This window comes from Parasteatoda tepidariorum, chromosome X1 (assembly GCF_043381705.1).
Source record: "Parasteatoda tepidariorum isolate YZ-2023 chromosome X1, CAS_Ptep_4.0, whole genome shotgun sequence".
Taxonomy (NCBI): domain Eukaryota; kingdom Metazoa; phylum Arthropoda; class Arachnida; order Araneae; family Theridiidae; genus Parasteatoda; species Parasteatoda tepidariorum.
This window is the reverse complement of record NC_092214.1, coordinates 56,290,321-56,303,734: the sequence shown is the minus strand read 5'-3', so window position 1 is coordinate 56,303,734 and position 13,414 is coordinate 56,290,321. Positions and strand designations below refer to the sequence as shown.

The window sequence follows — 13,414 nt, the reverse complement described above, 5'->3', positions numbered from 1 at the left end:
TTAGCGAAAACTGATATCACACCTAGGTCCCTTCGCATACTAATCAAAGTGGTCACCCATCCGCTCACTCACCGGAGACAGAACGCTTGATTTCGGTGATCTACTGGGAACCAAGTCTTATAATTAGTCTGCTACGAGAGATGTAACGTTAACAATCTTACGTTATCTACTTCAAATTAAGGCTTGCGTGTTTTTCCTTTTTAAATGCTGAGGTTTTCCTACAAGTTAAAGGCATGAATCCGTGATGTTCCCGTCACGGGACTTAAGTTCCAACACCTCGTTTGTAGTCCTGATGGTGGACAAAAATGGATAACCGGAAACATAAGCAGCATATGTAATTTCAAATGTTAACTAAGTTTGTGTCAAGCTGTTGTTGAGAAGCAATTTTTTGTATCACATTTCGTATTGAAATATTTCATCCATGAGTTAATTAATTAAAAACATTCTTCATTTTTGAATTAACTATATAGAAAACTTGCATAATGTTTCTTCTAACTCTGAAATTCGTGTTCAGTTTCTTTTTACATTTCATCAAACGTTCCGTTTATGAAGTTAATAAACTAGTTCTAAGTAAGTAAAAAGTTTCGAAAATTAACTCTCTATGACTCTTTCTCCTTATGACTCTTTCTAAATTCTATTATTTATTTACTTATTAAATAAAAAAATATTACAAACAAATTTTGTTAAAAAAATTTTATTTTTTGAAAGTATTCTTATAAATTGTTAAATTGGTATTTAATGCAAAATTTTTATTATTTCTATTTTCTTTTTATAGCCTTATCTAAAACTATTATATATTTTGAATTTGTAAATAATCACGACCGACTTCAGGAAAAAAATTAAATCTGAAAAAATAATTACTGTTTGCTCTGAAAAATAATTAATCCACGCAGCCTAAAAGTACTCTAGCTTATCTCAAATCCATAAAATACTTTTATAGCAGTGAATTTAATTATACTCTTTCTTCATAAAATTGATGTCAGATGCTTTTAAAAAAGCAGTGCAAGAAGTGAGCACCGTATCTTTTCAACTTTATAAATAAAATCTGGTGCACAATTTTTACACTCTTTATTATAAAACATGTTAATATATTCATCTAATAAAGTCATAGGCTTTCTTTATGCAGACTTATGTTGATCACGATAATTTTGATGAAATGCAGTGTATTTAAAACAGCTCTTGTATTTTTTTTTCTTTCAAATTTATTTCCAATGGCTAATATTCACAAAAATGAGCTGCTTATTTCTTACAGATAGGGCCGTCTGTTCTAAAATTTCTTCAACTTATAAGACATTTATCGTTTACGGTTAACAATTGTTAATTGATTTTCGGGACAATATTACTCGTGACTTCATTATTCTGCATTAAGTATTAATTCTTTCGTCCATATTTTAAATATTTCTTTCAGAAAATTAAACTACAATAAAAATGTCAAAATCTTAAAGAATAATTTAATATAATTCTTGATTTTTACAAACTTGGGGAACATTCCGACTGAATGTTGTTTTACTTTAAATGCACTTATCAAATTCTCAATTTCTAAATGTATAAGGAATTATTTTGATAAAAAGATGACAAAAACATTGTCTGTGAGGTTTTGGGAAATATTTTGTATTTAAATGAAAAGTTTGTTGTTTTAATGAAAACATTAGAATTCTTAACAAAATCATTTATTTATTACAAAAAGACCAATTGAGAATAGCAAAAATGAATTTATTGTAAAATGTGCTATTTTTTTCTCACCCTATAGAAATAACTTTATACAATGCCACATGATAACTCTACAAACTCAAAAACTAAATGATTTATAATAGTTCCTCATGGAAATTTTCAGTTGAAAATAAATAATTAGATATTTAACGATAGTAGTTTCAGTATGAAAAGTTTATTTTGAGAATTCTGCGCAAACTAAAAAAATTATAAGACTTTCTTTCTTGATTTGAAAGGAAAAGTCGGTAATATTTTTTAAATACTCGAAGTCTTTTATGAAATCGAACTTTGAATTTTAATACTTTTTTAATGCATAAAATAGTTTTTCGAATTTTTGAGGACAAAATCTGAAAAACATAATTGTCAACTGAATTTTTCTTAAGCAAATAAATATCTTTTTTTAGGGAAATGTTTTTTTTTTTTGTTTTGGAATGCGGATTGTAAATTTAAACTTTCCATTTTTCAGCATTTTTTAGTGGAACAGTTTCTAGCTGGAAATTTTTTGAAAAATTTTGTTTCAGATCTAATATGAATGTTTGAAGTTCCCCCCTGCCTAAAGTGAGCTCTAACACCATTTTGAATCTTCTAAAAGGAAAATAGTCAGATGAGGAAGATTAAAAACTGCTATCTCGAAAAATGAGATATTATTTCAAATTAATTTTCATGCTGAATTTAATGAAACCAAAAAAGAGTCTATATACAGATAGAATAAAAGTTTGAGTAGAAAAATTAAAGCATAATTTTATTTAGACTAATTAATGCGTAAATATCTAACTTCAAAAGTATTAAGTCAATCAATAGATTTAAATTTATTTTCTTTGATTNAGAGCTTTAGAATATTTCTTTCTTGATTTGAAAGGAAAAGTCGGTAATATTTTTTAAATACTCGAAGTCTTTTATGAACTCGAACTTTGAATTTTAATACTTTTTTAATGCATAAAATAATTTTTCGAATTTTTGAGGACAAAATCTGAAAAACTTAATTGTCAACTGAATTTTTCTTAAATATCTTTTTTTAGGGAAATATTTTTTTTTTTGTTTTGGAATGCGGATTGTAAATTTAAGCTTTCCATTTTGCAGCATTTTTAGTGGAACAGTTTCTAGCTGGAAATTGCCTGAAAAATTTTGTTTTAGATCTAATATGAATGTTTGAAGTCCCCCTGCCCGAAGTGAGCTCTAACGCCATTTTGAATCTTCTAAAAGGAAAATAGTCGGATGGGGAAGATTAAAAACTGCTATCTCGAAAAATTAGATATTATTTCAAATTAATTTTCAAGCTGAATTTAATGAAACCAAAAAAGAGTCTATATACAGATAGAATAAAAGTTTGAGTAGAAAAATTAAAGCATAATTTTATTTAGACTAATTAATGCGTAAATATCTAACTTCAAAAGTATTAAGTCAATCAATAGATTTAAATTTATTTTCTTTGATTTGGCACGAAGAGAGACTTGGAAACAAGATTTAACTTGTATACTTAACATTGTAAGACGTTTAAAAGATAAAGACAATAACAACAAAAATTTATGAGTAAAACTTTTATAATTTTCAATTATTAATGTATCTATTTGTTTATGGTCTCATTTAATTCAGCTTTAAACAATACCTCACAAATCTATGCATTAATGTCAGATGAATAAATCGGTATATAAGCAGATTACTGTACTTTTTTTTATTCAAATTATTCATTGATATTTAAAACTTTGACTTGATGTATCAGTCCCATCTACTAACAAAACTATCAGTTGTAGTGCTTTGATTCGGGCTTTAGTCGATTTATTGTGAAAATAATAGGCAATACATTAAATCCCTAGGGTTTATTCTTTGACCTCTCAGTAAATTTACAATCGTGATTAAAGGCTTCAATCCTAGGAGAGGTCGAGCAACATTTTGTAAAACTTCAACACTTTTCAGTTTTTTTTCTTCTTCTAATGTTTAGAAATTTTGTTAATTCAATAAATATTAGAAATCTTTCTTTTTTATTTTCTAAATAATCTTTTATTGTACTTTAATGAGTAATTATTTTATATATGTCAATATTCCCAGAATTCAAATCGTACTACTATCATACAAAACTAAATTTAAGCTATTTAGAGAGCAGTTAAAAATCAATTTATGTTTATTGCTACCAAGACGCTTGGGTAAAAATTGACTGTTATTTTATACAAATCTAATGAAAATAATTGCAAATAAAAAAATTTGAATTGTTAACTTCTACTCTCACTTTGACGAAAAAAATGAGAATCGAAAGTTCATCTTTATTACTTAATTCGAGATTAAAATGTTTTTCAAAGCTTATTTAACAATTAGTAAAACTGACTTTTTAATTCATGTTGACATCTTTAAAAATTAACTGGGTATCATTTTGCTTTAGAGCAATGTTACGCTAGTTTCAAATGTTGATTTCAAGCTAAATTTCAATTTTTGAGTGAATATACTGCCTCAATAAACTGGAGAAAGACTTACAAATTAAGGTTTTTATAGTTTTTTTATAAACTTTTATAGATTTTTTTTAATATAAAATAATAACTTTTTACTTTCAATTGTAAGTTGTAACGCTTTTAATCGAAATAAATAGAAAATAAATTTTAACCCAAAAGTATTGAAAATATAGTTTAAAAAAAACTTGCGTTATCTTTATTCAATTAAAATGCATATATACAGTGCGCAAAATAAAAAATGGATCATCCTAAATAACTTTCAATTTAATGTTTGGAACTTCACGTACTAGGACTCAATCTTAATGGTTTAAGAAGGTGATCTCAAATATGCTAATTAATTTTAAAGAGGCCATATTTTAAAAATTAGATTTCTCAGGAACTATGCGACCAATTTCATACAAATTTTGAATTTTGCCATGTAAAATTGAACAGTTTAAAATGATGTAAAAACCTCTATACCTTACAATTCAAAATTTCTTCGACACTTTTATGTATAAAATAATAAAAAATAACAAATATTTACTAATAGTTATATTTTGCCTGGAATTATCGCTGGATTCCATGTAAACGATTTTTATATTTGTGCGCTTAAAAAGTTTTCAAGATATAGCTAAATACGTAAAAATAAAATAAACATTAAGGGGTTGAAACTTTGGTCTAATATTTGAAACTATTGTGGGGTTGAAACTATTGTCTCAATATTTTGGTCAGGAGAGGGGTCAGGAGACCCCTCTCCAATAACCATAATTGACCAAATTGAGATAATTTTTAAATTGAGACAAATTGATATTGAGACAATATTTCCCAGATTGCGGGCTATCCCCTATAGTTTGGGGATTAGAAATCCAAATACGTCAAAAAAGGCATGTTTATTTAGAGAAATTGCGATTTTGTGTCTGAATTCGTAACTTAAAATATCATTTGTACTAATTAGCACATTTGAAATCATCCCCTCGAATCATTTAAGACTGAGTCCAAGAACATGGAGATCCGATCATTAGATTAAAAGTTATTCATGGTGGTCCTTTTTTTTGCAGTACTGTACTGTAGTGCGAAAAACGCGTACTGTACGTATAAATGCATTGAGGATTTGCACAATTTAGCAAATAAAAATACGGGACCATATTTCCGAGATTGCGACAACCACCTACATTTTGAGGGGCAGAAATCCGAATGCGTTGAAAAAATAGCATGTTCATTTAGAGAAAGTACGTTTTTTTGTCTGGTTTCGTAACTTAAAATATAGTCTACTTTAATTAATTAGTATATTTTAAGTCGCACCATGAACCATTAAGAGTGAGCCCTAGAACGTGAAGATCCGATCATTATATAAAAAGTTATTCATGATGGTCCATTTTTTTCTTCTTTTGAAGCACTGTACATTGAGGATGTGCACAATTCAGCAAATAAAAACATGCAAATATTACTTTTTACTTAAACGATCTATCTATAAATCCTTTTTCAATATTTTCATAAATATTTTATTTTTATGCTTTAAGTTAAAACAACAGCTGCAGCGTACTGTATGTATAAAATACAGTTTATCTTTTCTACTTATGATTTTTCACTTTTTCCACACTCTTTAGGTTTTCCCAAGATTTAAGCCAGAATTTAACCCAAGAAAATTCTGGCATTACTACAAAATGCAGTTATTAGTTTCCAGGAGTAACTTCTGCAAATATTATGTGATTTACATACTCATTTAATGTGTGTTAGAGTAGCCTCCACCTGTCTTAATGCACTTTCGTGTTTAAAAAAAGTTTCAGAAGCAGATTGAAAGTTTTAGAAGCAGATTGAGTTCTCTTTTAGAATGCTTTTAGTGATTTTCAAAACTCTCTTGCGAAGGAAAATTTAAAAAAAAAACAAATCAGTCTAAGCGTCTTACACTTGAGGGAAAACTGGAATTTTAAACTATACATTCCATCTTGCTGTAAAGGATTATCAGAGCTTTAGAATAGGCAAATAACGTATATATTTTGAAAGCTATTAAACTTTTAGAAAGTCGCTGAATTGGAGAAATTTTTTCCGTCTAGAAGAAAATTGTCAAAATAAATAAATAATTCGCAGTTTTTGTGGGTTTTTTTTTTAGCTCAGATCAAGGAGCGTAGAAGTCACTCTTAAAAATTAAAAAAAAATTAAATCGCTCTTTTTTTTTCAATGAAATGTAGCTTTTCTTTATTATTGACGTTTTGCAACATTTTCAGAATTAGTATTGAGGACGTTGACAAAAATAAGCTAAATTCAACCGAACAAGCAACAATTATTAATCAAAAATAATAATTGCAAATTCGCAGCACTTATGAATGTAGCTTATTATTCGAGAAAAATCCTTATTTTACTTGACGACAGGTCTTTTGAAAAGCAACCTTAAACCTTGTCTCTTTAGCAAATCTTTCAGTTTCGGAACCAAGAAAAAGCCTGAAAAAGATTAGACCGAAGAGTATGGTGAATAGTTCATCTTCACTATGTCAAAAACCTAAAAGATTTCGAAAAGAACAAGTTTTAAGGATGTTGGAAGACATTAAGATAGTCCCAACATTAGAATTGAAGAGCATTCTGAAAGAGGACATGTAACTTTTACAGTCAAGTACCGAAATTTATATCGCGCGGTGAATACTTCAAAGCATTTTAAAATGGTACATAATGTACCTAATATTTTCAGGAATTATTAAATCATTCATGGAACTTAGTAACCACTGACATCTAGACTCGTATCAAAGACATTAAGAGAAGTATTTAAAAAATAAAAATATCAGCACCTTTCTGTTGCTAGGAAATGCTCCAACATTGCTGAACAGCTTATTTTTCTTTAAATACCCTGATGATTTAAACTTAATATCTAGTATTTTATTTTGTACTTATTTTTTGCAATACGTTTTTTTACAGGTAACCTTAGATATAGGGATAATCTACCTCTACAGGATTATTCCCGGTTCTCTTCAAAAGAGGACAATTTGCATAAAGAAACTTTTTGTAGCATCAATCATTATATTCTTCAAAATAAAGACGATGAATTCTCGCTTAACCTTGGCTTTATTAAGATTCCTGGCAATTTGAAACTCAATGGCAGAGTCTATGGCTTAAAAAGTATAAAGGAAATTCGTCATAATTACTACTTTCAGAGAAAGGACATATGCACGATGGCAGAATTAGATGCAAGCAAGTTAATCATACATTACGATGGTATTGTAAAACTTTCAAGCATTACTCAAACATTTTTAATGAACGCAGTTCTTAAAAATGTAAAGATTTTAATTATATTAAAAATTTACCCATTCGAGCACATAACAACTCATCTTGATGATGTTAGAATTGATGGATTGAGTATAATAGCCAGTGTTTCTGGACTGAATGTAATTAGTTGGCTAACTAATTTATTAATTATTTGTACACTCAAATTAATGTCTTTCATCATTCTATGCTTTGTGGAATTTTTCATCAAGAGCTATTTGAATGAAACTTTCTCGAAGTTTCATTTATCTCAATATAATGCACTAGAAAAGGTTGGTAAAAGTAAAAAATTTACATCAGCTCAAATGAAATGTTTCAGAGATGAAATTGAAATCACACACGAAATATCTAACAAACCAAAGTTTGGTCCTATGTCCTATTTTTATAATCTTATGAGAGGATTGTTCGAGTTCCATAAAGTTTTCAACAAGGTTATCATATCACTAGCATTTAATGGAAACGTTAAAGATCTCTCGTGCAATTTATTAGACTCAGTTATATCAGAGTCAGATCTAAGTAATACACAATTAAGTGAAAGTGAATCTAGCAATAATTTTTCAACTAGTGTTGAATCCGAATCTGGATTCGATTATTCTGGACTTAGGCACGAAAACAGAATAAATTCGAATGAGAGCTACTTAGAAAATGAGGTTGATTCAGTTTCAACTGAAAATGATAATAATAATGAAACTATACCCTCCCTCAATGAAACTAGTTCTGAAAATGAAACTAGTTCCGAAAATGAAATTAGTTATCAAAATGCAAATGATTCTGGTGATGCAAATAACTTACATTTGGAGGAAAACTTCAGTGAGAGTGAATCACAATCTAAGAATGACTCTCGTGAGGAGAGTAGCCTCTATTTAGAAAAAAGGGAGTCACAATCCGAGAGTGAGTCTTATGAAAAAATACAATATCGAAATTGTCAACCAGGAATGTGTAGGGATAAAAATGGCTATGAATCTGTACGGAATTATAGTGAGGAAACTTCTACTCAAATCAAGAATAACTCCAATGATGATCATCAACCTAAGAGTAGCTGCAATAATGTTGACACTCGTCTACAAATTAACTGCAAGCCTGAATCTGATACTCAACCTACGAACACCTTTAATGCAGAAGATGATTCTGAACCTGATAACGTGAATGGTAACGATGTTACTCCTGAGAACAACTTCAAAGGTGAAGATGTTACTCGACCTGAGATAAGCTGCTATAAAGACAACACTCAATCAACAAACAACTTGAATGCGGAAAATAATGAATCGGATTATTTGTGAAGATGATACTCAATTTGAGAACAACGCAAACGGTAAAGATGACTCTCAACCTGAGAACAACTCCACTTATGAAGATGTTACTCAATAAAATAAAAACTCTTGAAGTAAAAAAAAAATTTAAAAATAATGTTCAATTGAATTTAGAGTAATTTCTTATAAATACGAAGTAGAAAATTATTTTGAAGTTCGAGTGAAAACGAGTTCAAATAAGGAACAATTTAAAACAATTGTTTCTTCGATTGAAATTCGACTTTAAATATAATATTTACAAAAGTAGAAAAAAAACATGAAATTAAAGAAACCTAAAGAATGAAAAAACTATCATCACTGAAGTTTTAACGTAAATAGTGTCTTAAGCAACCTAATGTTTTCTAAAAGTAATAATAATTCAATTATTGACATTACTTACAATTTTTTTAACTAATTTGTTTGGAAGAAAAGTGTTATTTTTAGACTTATTTAAAAATTAAAGTGATATAAGACATTACATTTTGCAAACATATATAATAAAGCAACTAATATTTAGAAGTTGTGTGCTTAAAGCTACCTGACTCTTATCTATTAAATCTAACAATTGATTCTACACACGGAATATGATTTAGAATTGAATTCTGACATAGATAGAATTTGATATCACATATTTTCGTGTGTTTGCTTAAATTTATTATCATTTATTATAATTTATTTGCTTAAAAAATTTTTGGTTGTTTTTTCAAATATTTTCAAAATATTACATTGAATAAAAAATGTTTTTGCTTCCAAAAATAAAATTAAATAAAAAAATCTTAGTATTAGGTTTTTTGACACTCGTAATACACTGGAATGAGGATAGGAAATTAATTTTTTGCCGTCATATGCCTGCTCTCTGATACCAATTTCCTTTAAGTTTTCACAAAATACGATTGAAAAGGGTTAACAGCAATGCTCTGCAAAAGTTGAGAAACAATATTAACTATTAAAAATCAGAATTTCCATGTGAAGAAAGCAATGGTGCCAATAAAGCATCAAATGCATATCAAATTTTGAGGAATATTTGGAAATTTGCGAGAAAATATTTTTTTGAATAACTTAAAAATTTAAAAACCCACGAAATGCAACAATTAATTTCCAGGGCTGGTTTAATAATTTCGTAAAATATTATATGGATTCATACGCACCCATTTAATGTGTTCAGAAAAGAACTTTAACCTAAGGTAATGCAATTCTGTACTCGACTGTAAAAGTTTCAGAAACAACTTATAAAGTTCTCTTTTGGAATTCTCTAAAATTTTAATCTGGGGTTTTCTTAATGACTTTGACATACTTAAACCTTTTTATGTTTAGCTAATTTCTTATTTCAGAGGTTGTAAAGATAAGCCATTTACCATACTCTGCATACAAATCTCTCGAAGTTCTTTTATTACCGAAATTGAGAAATTTGCTAGGAAAACAAGGTTTAAGGATGTCGAAGTCTAGGAACGTCCAAATTGAAAACTAAGGAATTTTAACCCACTTATCGTTCTACTCGTAAAAAGTGGTATTTTAACCTGCAGTCTGCTCCGCATAGCCAATTCGGTGTTATCAGATAAAGAAATTTGTATGGGGGTGAGATATTTTACCATATTTTCTCTTTTGCTAAACCACCAGTGGGTTAAAAGTAGTTTAAAAACTGGTACAGCCGATTACAGAAGTATATTACATCAGGCGGAGGTTACTTCAATGATGCAGCCTCAGTTGCTAAGAATAGACTGGTAACCCTACCATAGAAACATTATCCAAGCTAACATTTTCCGAATTGTACTAACAAATGCATATCTGATTTAGTAGATATCAGGAGTTATCATTCTATAATGTATTAGTAGTTTAAACTAGATCGGTGTTCAGTGCGGAAAAAAAAGACCACCCTTAATAACTTTTGATCTTGAGATCAGATTTTAACGTACTAAAACTCAATCTTAAATGTTCGAGAGGGCGACCTCAAATGTGCTAATTAATTGGTGCAAATGGTACTTTAAGTTACGACATCAGACACAAAAACGTAATTTCTCTGAATAAACATACCTTATTTTCGACAGATTAGGATTTCTGACCCTCAAAATAATGGTAGAAGCAGTCTGGAAAATATAGTATCAATAGTTTGGTTAGGAGAGGGGTCCAAAGTTTGGACCTCATAATGTTAATTTTACTTATTGCGTATTTCATCATATCTAAAGAATTGAAGATAATTGAAAATTTTTGCACACAATTATAAAATTCGTTTTTCCAAATGCAAAAAGTAATTTTTAGTAAATAGTTAATTTGTTATTATTTCATAGTAGTCGAGAAATTTTTTTTTAAAAATCTGCATGACAAAATACTACATTTGAGTGAAATCTGTCATAATTCTTAAACAATCGAATTTTAAAAAAGTCGTATTTTTAAATTCTATCTAAATCTGATACCGGAATACTAAAGACCACGGCAATGCTGACTGTTTATCATGCTTACCATTAAAATCTGAACTTGAAATAAAAGTTCAAGGATATTGCCTTGAACCAAATTTCTGAAATCGAGACTTACCGGTAAATGTTCTTCTAATCCAGCAGCAGCCTCTAATGACCCGCTCTTCCGTTTCATATCTTATATTACAAAAAAAAAAAATTTAAGTATCAATTTTTAAAAGAATTAAAAGCTTGCATTATAATTGTGACCAACAACTGCCAAGAAGAAAAGTCGCTAAGAGAAGAGAGTGAGTTTTTAAATGACGCTGGATTGTAAATTTGCTACCCATTACTGCCAAGGATTTAGCTAAAGCCACTCTGTTCGATTAACATTAAGGAAAACTCTTACAAATATTATAGTTTGGAGGACAATTATAATGGTAGGATAAATGAGCATGATTAAGTATATCTTACAGTTTACAGGATGAACGAGCAACAAGTATGTATTCTGGATTGCCACAAAACAAATATATTAGACGAGTTACATCATGGGCATCTTCGGGCAGTAAAAATGTAAGCAACAGTTAATTCGTACGTGTACCGGCAAGACATTGACCAAAACTTGAAAAAATCTGCGAAAAACTGAACTGTCCTTGGTTTAAAACTGACCCATCAAAAACAAAGGTTCATCATTGGCAGTGGATTAAATAACACTACCCCAACTCGGGCGGGAATACGATCCAGAAATAATACACTACATATATTGGTCAACAACTTGTGACTCATGGTAGCACCTGAATACTTAAAAAAAACTATAATTATTTTGAGCAAATATTAAATTAAGGTAGTATTTGTTCGCTTTTTTCGGTGGTTATCATTACGAATTTCCAAAGTTTTAATAATCCCTACATTTTTAAAGCGACAAAATGATGCGTGAACTGTATCTAAAACATTCTGCTTCTTTCATTCAAAAAAGTTGTACACTCTAGTATATGAATATCAAGAAAAATAATAATAATATTCTTATATTTCATAAGATATTTTTTAATTCACTTTATAAATAAAAATAACCCTTAACTAAACTTTGAATATAATTATTGTAAGATAGTGAGTTATTTTCTTGTATTATTAAGATAAATTTCATTCCAATGTTGCTATTCAGTAAGTGTATATAATGTTCCAATTTAATAGTTTTCTAAATTCCGCCTTTTCATCACGATTATTAGTTCTTTATTAATTCATACTAAAATAATTTAAATTAAAATCTTTAAATTACAATAAAATGAATGATTATAAATTCCCGAATGTATTTTCATAGTGTTCTTGTTTCATGTTATAATTTAAAAAATATAGTGTTAAGTCTGAGAGTGGGCGCATTTATAATTCTTGCAAGGGAGCGCATCTAAGTCTATGTACGACACTGATCATTGAGAATTTTCCAATATACCTTAGAAAAAAAGTTCACATTGGTTTCTCAGGACATATTTTTAAACGAATGATTCTCTCCATTGTTGACACCTATTCAAATTGTCTTGAAGTTTACCCTATGAAAACAGTCAACTCGTTCAAAACAATTGAATGTCTCAGAGACTATTTTTCACGGTTTGGACTACCTGTAGTTTTAGTTTCCGACAGCAACCAATAGCCCATTGTGCAGCTCTAGTGCGACGTAAATGAACAACAACAACAGCAAAAGCCGACAGCAGCACACAATTTACTTCTCAAGAGTTTCAAACATTTATACGAAGCAATAGCATTACGCATGAGATTTGCCCCTTTCAAATCATCCAGCAATGGACAAACAGAGCGCTATGTACACACATTTAAGCAATCTCTCCGTGCTATGCAGAACTTTGCAGGAAATATTCAGCAAGAGGCACCTTCCTTATGCACATCGCAACGGTCCTGAATGTATGATGGGCAGAGACAGCCTGGCTGGTATGGTGTTGAGCCTATGTCCGAGAGGTCGTGAGTTTGATCTTCATTGACCTAAGAAATGAAAATTGGAGTACGCTGAATTTGTCGGGGTCACAAAGTATCCAAGCTCTCATAACAAATCACAATACCTATGTGGGCACTAGATCGGAGATTGATCATGTTCTGGTTTAGGTCAAAATTGGAATATACGGATGCCTGGATGGGGTGCGTGTCTGTCCTCTCTGTGAAACGGGATGTGACATAGATATGTTGTCTTCGGATCATCCTCAGGGTTGTTTCCCAGATCGTCACCAATATTCTCTGTGCAGCTCTAGTGCGACGTAAATAAAAATACCGTACCGTGCCTAATATGTATGACAATCATGATTAACCCGGCTATGTTTTTTTTTCTTCACCAAGAGACATGAGAACTAGA

General features: G+C 29.7%; 1 protein-coding gene across 1 annotated transcript; it reads left to right on the top strand.

Annotated features, from left to right (window-relative positions):
* Positions 1–261: 261 nt before the first annotated feature.
* Positions 262–8,778, top strand: LOC107448947 (uncharacterized). Its single transcript, XM_016064320.4, has 2 exons — positions 262–570; positions 7,038–8,778. Exons 1-2 carry the CDS (start codon positions 483–485, stop codon positions 8,660–8,662), a joined length of 1,713 nt encoding a protein of 570 aa, XP_015919806.2. The 5' UTR covers positions 262–482; the 3' UTR covers positions 8,663–8,778.
* Positions 8,779–13,414: the final 4,636 nt, after the last annotated feature.

What these genes read in the sequence shown, in the direction of transcription:
- LOC107448947 (XM_016064320.4), top strand. Translation starts at nt 483, where the DNA reads ATGTTTCTTCTAACTCTGAAATTCGTGTTCAGTTTCTTTTTACATTTC. An exon ending in AGTTAATAAACTAGTTCTAA is followed by an intron (nt 571 to 7,037) that starts GTAAGTAAAAAG and finishes GTTTTTTTACAG; the next exon opens with GTAACCTTAGATATAGGGAT.